Source organism: Elgaria multicarinata, chromosome 1 (genome assembly GCF_023053635.1).
Source record: "Elgaria multicarinata webbii isolate HBS135686 ecotype San Diego chromosome 1, rElgMul1.1.pri, whole genome shotgun sequence".
Lineage (NCBI taxonomy): Eukaryota > Metazoa > Chordata > Lepidosauria > Squamata > Anguidae > Elgaria > Elgaria multicarinata.
Window position 1 is genome coordinate 100,028,357 of NC_086171.1, and position 12,208 is coordinate 100,040,564.

The window sequence follows — 12,208 nt, forward strand, 5'->3', positions numbered from 1 at the left end:
CCTTTATTGAGAAAGAGACCAGGGGAGTGCAACCCTGTTAATTCTGCTTGATCTCTCATCGGCTTTTGATACCATCGACCATGGTATCCTCTTCGATTGACTCTTTGGGGTGGGTGTTGGAGGCACTGTGTTATGGTGGTTCCAGTCCTATCTGCCGAGTCAATTTCACGGAGTAACAATGGCTGATCATTTCTTGGCCCCTTGACAACTGAGCTATAGGGTACCACAGGGCACCATCTTGTCCCCAATTTTGTTTAACATCTATACGAAACCTTTGGGGGTGGTCATTAGGGGATTTGGAGCAAAATGCCATCAGTACACTGATGACACATAGCTCTATCTCCCTGAGACATCTGAATCAGGAGAGGCTGTGCAAGTCCTAAATCAATGCCTACACTCAGTAATGGGCTGGATGAGGGCCAATAAACTGAAGCTGAATCCTGACAAGACGGAAGCTCTGTGGGTGAGTAGTTCCTGTGTCCAGGAAATAGGCTTATTGCCTGTTTTGGATGAGGTTGCACTCCCTCTGAAGGATCAGGTTCATAGTTTGGGAGGGTACTCCTAGATCCAACATTGTCACTTCATGGCACCTTTGAGCACCTTTTACCAGCTTCGGCTGTTTCACCAGCTATGTCCTCTTCTGGACAGGAATAGATTGGTCACAGAGATATGAACATTAATAACCTCAAGACTGGATTACTGCAATGCGCTCTATGTGGGGCTGCCCTTAAGACTGGTCCAGAAGCTGTTGCTAGTGCAGAATGCAGCAGCTTGGCTGTTGTCAGAAGCTGCCTCTTTTCAGAATGTGATTCCTTTGCTGAGGGAATTGCACTGGCTACTGGGCCAGGTTTAAGGTTTTGGTACTAGTGTATAAAGCCCTAAACAACTTGGGACCAGGATACCTGAGAGAGTGCCTTCTCCTTTACCAGCCTGCCCGATCACTGAGGTTGTCAGAAGGCATGCCCCTGGTGGTTCCACGTGGACCCGTGCCCCAATTGGAATCCATCAGGAGAAGAGCCTTTAGTGTAGTGGCCCCTTCTCTATGGAACTCTCTGCCCTTAGAGGTCAGGCAGGTGCCAACACTAGGCTGTTTCCGGCGCCTCCTGAAAACATCTGTTTCGAGAAGCCTTCCCCAACTGTCTAGCCACTGTTTCCCCCCCCCCGGCTCCTTTGTTACTAAATTGAATAATTTTAATTTGCTTTTTAAATCTTTCTTTTACTGTTTATATCTATGTTCACCACTCTAGAAATTGTGTTAGATAATTGAGCAGTATATAAATGTTGTAAATAAATAAAAAAAAATATCACTGTTTTCTTAGAATTACCTTTTTCCCTTTTTACTGGAGGATCTTACTTATTTTTCTTCTTTTTGTTGCTGTTTTTTGTTTGCTTTTCTCAGAGTGACCTAATTCCATGAGCAATGCCTGACAGTTTGTAATTTAATTAATGTTGTTCCTGTTTCCTGTTCTGTGGTTCTAAGACCAATCATAATCAAATTTAACATTTTTTTAATTTTCCAGATGCGTAGTTTGTTACAGCATATCCAACAAAGAATTCTGTGCCATGTTAAAGTGAAACAGAGTTTTGGTGCAAATTGTTTTTATGTGTGGACTAGAGGCCACAACACATTTGATGAAGTGGGCACTTGTTGGCAGTATGGTGCCACAATAAATCTGTTAGTCTTTAACATGCTGGAGGCCCCTGTGGTCTTTTATTCTACCATATTTCTTCGATTCTAAGACACACTTCCCCCCCATATAAACATCTCTAAAAATGGGGTGCGTCTTAGAATCGCAGGTGTGTCTTAGGTTTTTTTTCTCTGTTGGTGGTACTGAAATTAGTGTGCGTCTTACAATCGATGGCGTCTCACAATTGAAGAAATACGGTATATGTTATTATTATTATTTATTTATATAGCACCATCAATGTACATGGTGCTGTACAGAATAAAACAGTAAATAGCAAGACCCTGGTGATTTCTGCACCCAGAGACATATCTGTTCTAGCATTTTGAACAATATTAAAGCATGATATCCACTCTGTACTGTTTTTGTTCTTAGAACTGCGTTAATAGTGTCATTTCAAGGTAATTTTTTTAATCCCCCCAACCTGCGCCTAAAAAGTGTGGACTGGCTGGCCCTTATAATTCCAGTGTCTCAAAGTTGCAGTTGCAATGAAGGACTAGTAATGTTAACTAAAGTGGTAAAGCATTGTTTGAAGTGCCACTTTCAGAGCGAAGGAAATAATATGTATCCTTCCTCCTAGAAAGCTAATGTACAGGGTGAAGTAAAACTCTTCTTCACCTGCCAGTTTTGTGCAGGGTGGTTCCCCCAACCCCTCTGGTAGAGCTTTCGGTTATGTGAAAAGCAACGGTTTTCTTACGGCCAGGCTTGCTGTTAAGATAAACGCCCAAATCTGTATTAGGGCAATAACTTTATTAGGCGAAGTGAAACATCACAACTGTTACCCAGAGGACCTTTTCTTCTGCTGCTCCCAGACTGTGGAATGGCCTCGTCAACTTGACAAGTCTTTTAGCATTTAAAAAAGCAACAAAGACTGATCTATTCCAGCAGGCCTATCCAGTGGAATTTTAGGATGTTTTCAGGATGTTTTCATCATGTATGGTATGTTTTAACCCATTTTAATGTGTATTTTATATGTTTTTATACTGTTTGTTTTATACTTTGAATGGTTTTAGTTTTTGTGAACCGCCCAGGGAGCTTCGGCTATTGGGTTTTTTTTTTTTTATAAAAATACAATTAATAATAATAATAATAATAATAATAATAATAATAATAATAATAATAATAATAATAATATGTACACTTTTGAGCCCACCAGAACTTTTCATCAAGCTTAGATGGTAAAAAAACCCAAAAACGAGGCCCAAAGGGAGATAACCTGAAAGGCATTTCGCCAGCCCCGCCTGAGGTGATTCAGAAGCAGTGAGGCCCGCCCTGGCGACCAGGACGTGAGCAGCGCCGTTGCTACAGCAACAGTACCCGTCTTCAGCACATAAGCTCCGTCCCTCCCACCACGCGCGCGCGCCTCGCGCTGTTCTCAGGCGGTGACCTTGGCTCCTCCTTCCCTCCCTCCTTGGCGTTGAGCCAGCCGCGTTGCGTGGCTGTTCCGCTCCCGGGCGTGACGTGGCAGCATACCCCGTGTTTTCGCCCACCAACTAATCGAGAGGAGACGGCGTTTGGGGGTCCGGGATCCGCCTCCCGCGTCGCTATTGGTTAGCGTAGGCTGAGGGTGGGCAGGGCTTGTGAGAGCTTTTGATGGGTTGCTGGTGGTGGGAGGGAGGGAGCCAGAAAGGCAAGAGCGGTTGGCCCGGAGGAGCTGGCATTGCTGCGGCTGGAGGTGAGTGAGCAGCTGAGTGCAGCAGGCGGGAGCTGGTGCTGGTGCTGGTGCTGGTGCTGCCCCTGCCCTTGCCCTCTCATAGTCAGCCCCGGGGCGAGGGAATTCGCAGCTGGGGAGGGGTTTCCCTTCGGGGCGTTGAAGGGTTTACATATTGCTGGAAGGAACTGAAATTGCATGTCACTTACTTTCGTTAAAACTGAGCCCCGCGTACTGAATTTCGAATAATTACAATAATTGTGTTAAATCGAACAACAGTATCAGCTATGCTCTTTACAGTGGTTTTTTATATATATATAGTAGCTCCTGCTCTGGTTAATAATGTGGGGCTGCCTGTGTCATTTTGTATTTAAAGTTTTTAATGGCACTTTCCAGGGTAGTACAAGCCAAAGGCACGCTTCTTGCCCTAAGCACATAATCATGTTGGCGTTTGTGTTGCGCCTGGTGTGCTCGATTTAGGAGGAAGTGTGATATATGGGTAAGGTGACTAAGGCCACAGCTAGACCTAAGGTTTATCCCAGGATTGTCCTGGGGTCAAACCTGCTCATCTACCGATTGTAAGACGCACACTAATTTCAGTACCACCAACAGGGGGAAAAAGCCCTAAGACACACCCGTGATTCTAAGACGCACCCCGTTTTTAGAGATGTTTATATGGGGAAAAGAGTGCATCTTAGAATCGAAGAAATAGGGTAAGTGCCACGCAGGGCATCCAGCGCTCAGGCAGGGACGAACCCGGGATGATCCTGGGATAAACCTTAGGTCTAGCTACGGCCTAAGCTTCAATCCTGTGTGCCCTTACCTGAGAGCAAATCTTATTGAACAGAGTGGGCTTTACTTTGGAGTAAAATATTCATAGCATCAAGCTGGGAGGTTGTCCCAATGCATGTGAGGAGCCGACCTTGTGTGCGTCTGTGTGTATGAATCTTGCAAGCCAGCCAGTCTGTGTGTCTCTGGGATGGTTCCTAAGGGTACACACGCAGGTAATGTTATCATTGTTCTACAGATTAGCGTAGAGCAGTTGGGAATAATTGTAACCGCCTTCCCCACCCTGGTTCAGTATTTGCTATTGCCCTTTGTAAATGTGTGCTGGATGACTGAAAGGAAACGTCATATTTTGCCTGTCAAGTAACCAACCTTGTAAAACTCTGCATAAATGAGAGTTTGGGGGAATGGAGGGTCAAAGTGGGAGGGTACGTTTGCCATAAATAGATACATTTGCCTTGGACCATACACATGCTGCTAAGGAGTTAGGCCACCAGCCTGGCCCAGTGGCTCCTCTTGGTGGGTGTGGTTCTTAGGGATGTTTTGTTTGTAGCTTTCTCTTGCTGTGAATAGAAATTATATAGGTTTCTGCGCACCCATCTAACCCTTTTGGGTGCAAATGGTTGTCCAGGGTGAGGAGCAAGAAATCTTATCCAATGCCTGCATGCCCCTCTAATCAGTACTTCATGTTTGGACACTGCTTGTTTCTCAGTGAACCTTATGAAACGTCTTCTCTTCCCTCCACAGACTATGGATAGGGAGAATGATGTCCGTGTGCTCCAGCACTGCTTGGCTGAGGCAGGGCAGAGCCACCTCCTAAAGTTCTGGGATGAGCTGAGTGTGCCAGAGCAACAGGAGCTGCATATGGAGTTGAAAGCCATGGACCTGGAGGAGTTGGGCCAGGCTTTTCAGAAGGCCATGATAGGTGGCAGCCGTTTACCAAGGCAGGAGAACATGGATGCCAAGATGGAACCTGTGCCACGTGAGGTCTTGGGGAGTGCGACCCGGGACCGAACTCAACTGCCAACTTGGGAAGAGGAAGGTACTAAGTGCGATTCTGCTTTACTCATAGGGCAGTTTTATGGAAACAGACCTGGTTCCTGAAGTGATGCAGTCTATGCAAATAGACCAAGAGATCACTGGCTTACTTCTCTCCTTCTTTTAGAAGCATGAAAAAGCTCTCCTTTGGGAGGTGTGAGCTAATGCTAGGGAGAAGTTCAGCCAGCACCTGTTCTAGCCCAGTTCTTGCATGTGCCTTGATGAAAATGGGTTTTAGTAGTTTAATATGTTTTTACCGATTCATACAGCATAAAGATTCATGATACCCACCCCTAATTCACTTTCTTCTATTGTGTCTGTTTTTTACTTTATGTAGTAGTATCGCTATTTAAAAGCTCTAGCTACAGTAACTATTTTTGTGGTACCGAATTCCCACCTATTGTTGGGACATCCCTACCATCTGTAAATACCTGGCTGGCACAGCACAGTCAACACTGAGAAATGGATCTTAAGAGTTGACACTGAGAAATGCATCTCAGGACTCTAAGGTTTTCATATATGCCAGTGGTGATAGTATTTGGCTCCTGAGACAAAGTGTAACCACAAGAACACAATGTGACCTGTCAATATGAAAATATGTGATATGGGTGGTAGGCAAATCTATGTATCTGTGATTAATATTTCCAAAATAAAATTGCTTGGGTGTACCTCCTGGTTCTCAAGGAAGTGGCCTGTTGAATGCAATATTATCCATTCTTTTAAGTGAATTTTTCACTTTCTGTTAGGAACAAAACTTAATGCCACAACCGAGGTAAACTTTCTTTGTTTAGGGGAATTCTTATGCGTTTTGCCCTGAGTTCAGAAAAGCTTGCTAGAAAACAGGTTGGTGGCTGCTGTACATGTGAGCCTGCTCTTAAGTAAGGGCGTTAGAAATTTAAGCATATCATTTCATAATATACCACTTGTCCACAGAAATGATACAGTGTGACTGCAGATGGAGTAGGAGCTGCTTGAGTCAGTTCAGTGCATGTGTCTCAAGGGAAACCAGCTCTTTGGGGTCACAAGCAGTGACCTTTCCCAGCCCTTTCTCCTGAAGTCCCTTAACGGCAGATAGGAGGGGTTTACCCTTAGGCTTCATACATGCATACGTTGTCATAGCCCCTCCCTTGTCTCCTATAAAATCTCCATGTATGGTGAAGCTGCACTTTCAGTATCCTAGTACCTCTTTTTATTTATTTTTTCATATAAGTGCTTTGCACACTGGTTGGTTTGAACACTGCTTTTGAAACGCCGTTATATTCATAGAATCATAGAATCATAGAATAGCAGAGTTGGAAGGGGCCTACAAGGCCATCGAGTCCAACCCCCTGCTCAATGCAGGAATCCACCCTAAAGCATCCCTGACAGATGGTTGTCCAGCTGTCTCTTGAATGCCTCTAGTGTGGGAGAGCCCACAACCTCCCTAGGTAGCTGATTCCACTGTCGCACTGCTCTAACAGTCAGGAAGTTTTTCCTGATGTCCAGCCGGAATCTGGCTTCCTTTAACTTGAGCCCGTTATTCCGTGTCCTGCACTCTGGGAGAATCGAGAAGAGATCCTGGCCCTCCTCTGTGTGACAACCTTTTAAGTATTTGAAGAGTGCTATCATGTCTCCCCTCAATCTTCTCTTCTCCAGGCTAAACATGCCCAGTTCTTTCAGTCTCTCTTCATAGGGCTTTGTTTCTAGACCTCTGATCATCCTCGTTGCCCTCTTCTGAACACGCTCCAGCTTGTCTGCGTCCTTCTTGAATTGTGGAGCCCAGAACTGGACGCAATACTCTAGATGAGGCCTAACCAGGGCCGAATAGAGAGGAACCAGTTCCTCACGTGATTTGGAAGCTATACTTCTATTAATGCAGCCCAAAATAGCATTTGCCTTTCTTGCAGCCATATCGCACTGTTGGCTCATATTCAGCTTGTGATCTACAACAATTCCAAGATCTTTCTCATTTGTAGTATTGCTGAGCCAAGTGTCCCCCATCTTGTAACTATTCCCTCCATGGAAGCTGGAGACTGACCTCTGCATTCTGTCATCTGAGTACTCGTTATTACGATATGCTAGTGTTTTGTATTGAAATCCAAATTGAAGCATTGGTGTTAAAGAAGGATGAACCCTAAAACATAACTAATATCAAGACCCCAGTCAGATTGATCTAGACTAGCAAAAGCACTGTAACTTGCAAATAATGGATGCGAGCCTTAGTAGCTGTGTGGCTTGCAGGGAAAAAAGCAGAGCAACCAAGGTGCTGATTTGCATCAAGAAATGTTTAAAATGCTGGAAAGCAAGCTTTTGAGTAATACAGTACTCTTCTTCAGGCCAATGAAACTTGGTGTTGCATAAAAGTACTACTGAATAAATACTTTCTAAAGGTTAACTTTGTGCTTTCTTGCTGTTTCAAGTTGTTCTTCTACCTGTGTTCCTCATTCACCTGTAGATCATTTGAAACCAAATGTTTAAATAGTTTCAGGCATATTTCCAAACAGGAAGTCATCCAGGAAGTGTTTTATCTAGAAGCGGCCACAAAACACTCAGCTGCATGTTTGTATAAATATTACTTGAGGAAATGCCTATATTGAAATTCCTGTGATAAGAAATTTAAAGGTTTTGGCTTTGGAATATGGATTATCTGTTCTGTGATGTCTTGGGCTTGTCCAAAATTTAATCCTAACGTTTGTGAAGGATACATGAATTTGCTTAATTGTATATGGGGTTCATAAATATCTTCTCTCTGGCAAGTATACTAAAACTGGGTGTAGGCCTTATAAGTCATTTGGCAATAAAGAGTAAATCTCAAAAACAACTTTTTTGGCAGTTTCTTAAAACTCCCTTGAAGCTGTTAAAACTGCTACATTTGTTGTCAGTATTAAAACTGGGCAGGCATTGTGCAATGTGTTTTAGTTCAGTTTTGGTATAGAGAAAATTTGGGGGTGGGGGAAGTGGTTGGTTGCCAAATACTGCTGGCAGGCAGGGCCAAAGTAAACTATGGACAGGATACCCCTTTTCTCAATCCTTCTCTCATACATGATGATTATCCATCATTTTGAGGAGGGAGCCTTAGATACTGACAAAAAGGGATCAAACTCTCTCTCTCCCCCACTCAATCCCATACTTTCCATCCATCCATCCACATCCCCCCTCGCACCCCTGCGCCTTCACACACTGTCCCTCGTTCACAAACTACCTATATGGTTCCTTACATTCTGTGCTGGGAGGGGAAGAAGCAAACTCCTAGTGTGGGCTCAGAAGCAATACATTTCTATACTGGCAGCTCACTGTTCCATTTTGGGTGGGAGAAAAGAGGCCTCTTTCTTCTAGCTTAGCAGGGCAAGAAAGTGAACTGTTAGGGCAGGAAAGAGATGGCTGGTGCTTGATCAAAATGAGGTGAAGCCAAGGGCCTGGGAATTACTCACATAGGGCATGACTGTATGCCCTACCCTATGTGAGCCCCTGCCGAACGAAGTGAGGCAGGTGGCTACCAGGAGGAGGGCCTTCTCTGCTGTGGCACCCCGGCTGTGGAATGAGCTCCCTAAGGAGGTTCGCTTGGCACCTACATTATATGCTTTTAGAAACCAGGTGAAGACCTTTTTATTCTCCCAACATTTTAACAATATAAATACATTTTAACATGGTGTTTTTAAATTTGTAATTTTGCATTGCTGCTGTTTTTATCTGGTTGAGCTTTTATATTGTATTTTATATTATGGTTTTATACTGTTGTTTTATACTTTGAATGGTTTTAATTTTTGTGAACCGCCCAGAGAGCTCCGGCTATTGGGTGGTATAGAAATGTAATAAATAAATAAATAAATAAATAAATAAAATATATATCCTATATTAAACTATTTATTATATTTCAATACTGTTCCACCAGAAGACTCTCTGTTTTGCAATAAAATGTCAAAATAAAATAAACTGACCTGAGATAAATTCACTTTTATTTTTCTCACTTGGTTTAGGTCTGCGACAGATTTCTCAGAGCAAGGTAGCTGTTCTTCTCCTAGCTGGTGGACAGGGGACAAGGCTGGGTGTCTCATACCCCAAGGGAATGTATGATGTAGGCCTACCATCCCACAAAACCCTCTTCCAGATTCAAGCAGAGCGTATCTTGAAACTGGAGCAACTAGCTGAAAAACAACTTGATCGCAAGTGTGTAATTCCATGGTAAGCATCTTGGCTATTTCTGTAATTGTCATCTAGTAGTTCAGAGGTAGGTTTTGCTAGCTTTCTGCTTTTTGTGGATATTGAGATCCCATTGGAGTTCAGAAAAGGTTATTGGCCCAGAATTCAGCTTCTTCAGAATCTCAGTGATGTTTTTGTTGTTTAGAAGTGTTTTTTAAAAACACTTATGTTTGCATAGATGTGCTTGAAAGCAGGTGGGAACTGCCTGCTGTAATCTTAAAAGTTAACGAAATGGATGAAGAAGATTACCATTTGTCAGAGGGGTAGCATTTTGCCTCTTGTTCCTCCCTGAAACCAGCAAAACTCCAATAAACCACATACAGTAATAACAATTTGCAGAACAAATTCAAGAAATCGTGTAAACTTGCTCGGCTTGCGTGATTTGTACAACTTGTAGAATCTGGCACAGAATCTGGATTGCCTAGAATTGTTTCTAGCATGGAATATGTACAGCCATGCTTATAAACTGTTCAGCTTATCTGACTAGAGGATTTAGTTATGAGAGGGGAGGCAAGACTTAATATTAGGTTCTTTACTCATGAAGATGTAAACATAAAAAGGAATCTATGGAGATGCTGAAAGTTAAATCAATGTCATCTTCGACGTGTGGTGTAGGTCAGGGGTGGGAAACTTATGGCTGTCCAGTTGTTATTGGATGCCAACTCCTATTAAACCTAGCCAGCCTGGCCAGTGGTCAGGTGTGTGCACGTGTATGTTGCACTTAAGGCTAATGTTTCCGGTAGCAGAGGCATTCTTCTTTTTGGAGACACATAATTCTTACAGTTAAAAACAGAAGAATTAGAAATGCAGGCCCTCAGAGGAATCCTCCCTCTGTAGTTCTGCAAGAGGTGCTGTTTTGTGCCTAAATTATGCAGAGACACAACAGAAATCCTCTTGTGGGTGAGCAGATAAATTCTGCTATGTCTCCATCTTGGGTGCAATTGGAGCATTAAGAATTACCCACCTTCAACAAAAGCTGATTGGAGGGAGACAAGAGCAAAGCACTGAGTCATGCAGAGGTGCAGTTGGCACCCTCTTTTGTGCATGGGTATCTTGGGATCATAGGTGCCTTTATTTTTTAAGTATTCTAGCAATTCTTTTGTGATACGCACTTTGGAAATTACTCTTTTGTGCCAGTGTGTGTCTTGGTGTTGTTGTTTTTTCTGAAGTCTTCCCCCCCCCCCCCTGAAAAATTGGGAGAAAATGAAGAAAAATGGATTATGGAATGTTTTATTTTAGCATGATGAATAAAATGTTTAAGACAAGGTGTTCATATATTTAGTTCTTCAAATTATTCCTAAAAACTATGTACAGTATCGGATTATTATAATTTCTGTGCACCAAGGACAAGTAAGTCTTCGGTTGCAAACTGAGACTACAACTCTCAAATGCCTGAGCAAGATGCATTTCTGCTTCTGTGATAGCTCAGAAAATGAGTCTGATTAAATTCCATGCATATTCATTGAACCTTGGTGTTCCCCCCTACTTTTTTTCTCAGTTGTTTTTATGGGAATGGGGGGTTTATGTCTGCTTGACACTGTGGAGGACTAGCGGAGACATAAATAATTTTCTTTGTTACTAATGTTGATGATTTCTTCTGCTGTTGTTTTTTTAATTGTTTTTTGCCTGTTTCTCAAACTGGCAAACCCAAAGAGGTTCCTTACCGTTCAGGTGTTCCTTACAGTTCAGGAGCTTATAGCTCCATTTCTTACCACACACACTTGATCTTAGCCAAAAGGCCGAGAAGCTGCCAAAAAGATCAGAAAGAAATACATAGCAGAGATAGCCGTCAATTGTAAAGGAGAGGATTGCATTTGACCATATCTGATTTAATTCATATCACTTATGGATCAACAATGACACACTATTTTAGACTATTTTAGACTATTCTATATTTTTAAATTTTGTATATCAAGTGTTATATGAATTATGTCTATATGCATATGTTTAACTTCTGTAAATTCTTTGTCTTCCCATATTTGCTGATTGTACTGTTGTTGTGTTGTTTGTTTTATGCAAAGGCCATTGGCCAAAAGCAATAAACTTGACTTGACTTGACAGTTACCAAAAAAGCATAAACATTTAAAAAAAGTAGTACCGAAATTATTGAAGCTGTATAATGCCATATTGGAGGGAGAGAAGATACCAGAATCATGGGAACACTCATTGATCATTTTAATTCCAAAACCAGATAATGATTTGACTGTCCCTGATTCATACAGACCTATTTCATTAATAAATCAAGATGCAAAAAAAATTTTCAACTATTTTAGCAAAACGGTTAAATAAATTTATAGTGGAATATATAGGGGAAGACCAATGTGGATTTGTAGCAGGTAGACAAATGCATAATTTAGTGGGAAGAGTTTTAAATGTAATACAGGTGATAAAAAACTCTAAGGTTTATTTATTTATTTATTTATTACATTTTTATACCGCCCAATAGCCAAAGCTCTCTGGGCGGTTCACAAAAATTAAAACCACAGTAAAACACCCAACAGGTTAAAACACAATTACGAAATACAGTATAAAAAGCGCAACCAGGATAAAACCACACAGCAAAGTTGATATAAGATTAAAATACAGAGTTAAAACAGTAAAATTTAAATTTAAGTTAAAATTAAGTATTAAAATACTGAGTGAATAAAAAGGTCTTCAGCTGGCGACGAAAGCAGTACAGTGTAGGCGCCAGGCAGACCTCTCTGGGGAGTTCGTTCCACAACCGGGGTGCCACAGCGGAGAAAGCCCTCCTCCTAGTAGCCACCTGCCTCACTTCCTTTGGCAGGGGCTCACGGAGAAGGGCCCCTGTAGATGATCTTAAGGTCCGGGTAGGTACATATGGGAGGAGGCGTTCCTTCAGATAACCTGG

At 42.4% G+C, this 12,208-nt stretch overlaps 1 protein-coding gene across 2 annotated transcripts in view; it reads left to right on the plus strand.

The window, feature by feature from the left end:
* Nucleotides 1-3,312: 3,312 nt before the first annotated feature.
* The window catches only part of UAP1 (UDP-N-acetylglucosamine pyrophosphorylase 1), a 30,384-nt gene continuing 21,488 nt past the window's right edge, over nt 3,313-12,208 (plus strand). For both annotated transcript variants that reach the window (XM_063133653.1, XM_063133661.1), the window contains exons 1-3: nt 3,313-3,360; nt 4,870-5,164; nt 9,117-9,321. In XM_063133653.1, the coding sequence (XP_062989723.1) occupies nt 4,873-5,164; nt 9,117-9,321 (497 nt within the window). In that variant the 5' untranslated portion in view covers nt 3,313-3,360; nt 4,870-4,872. The remainder of the gene's footprint in view (nt 3,361-4,869; nt 5,165-9,116; nt 9,322-12,208) is intronic.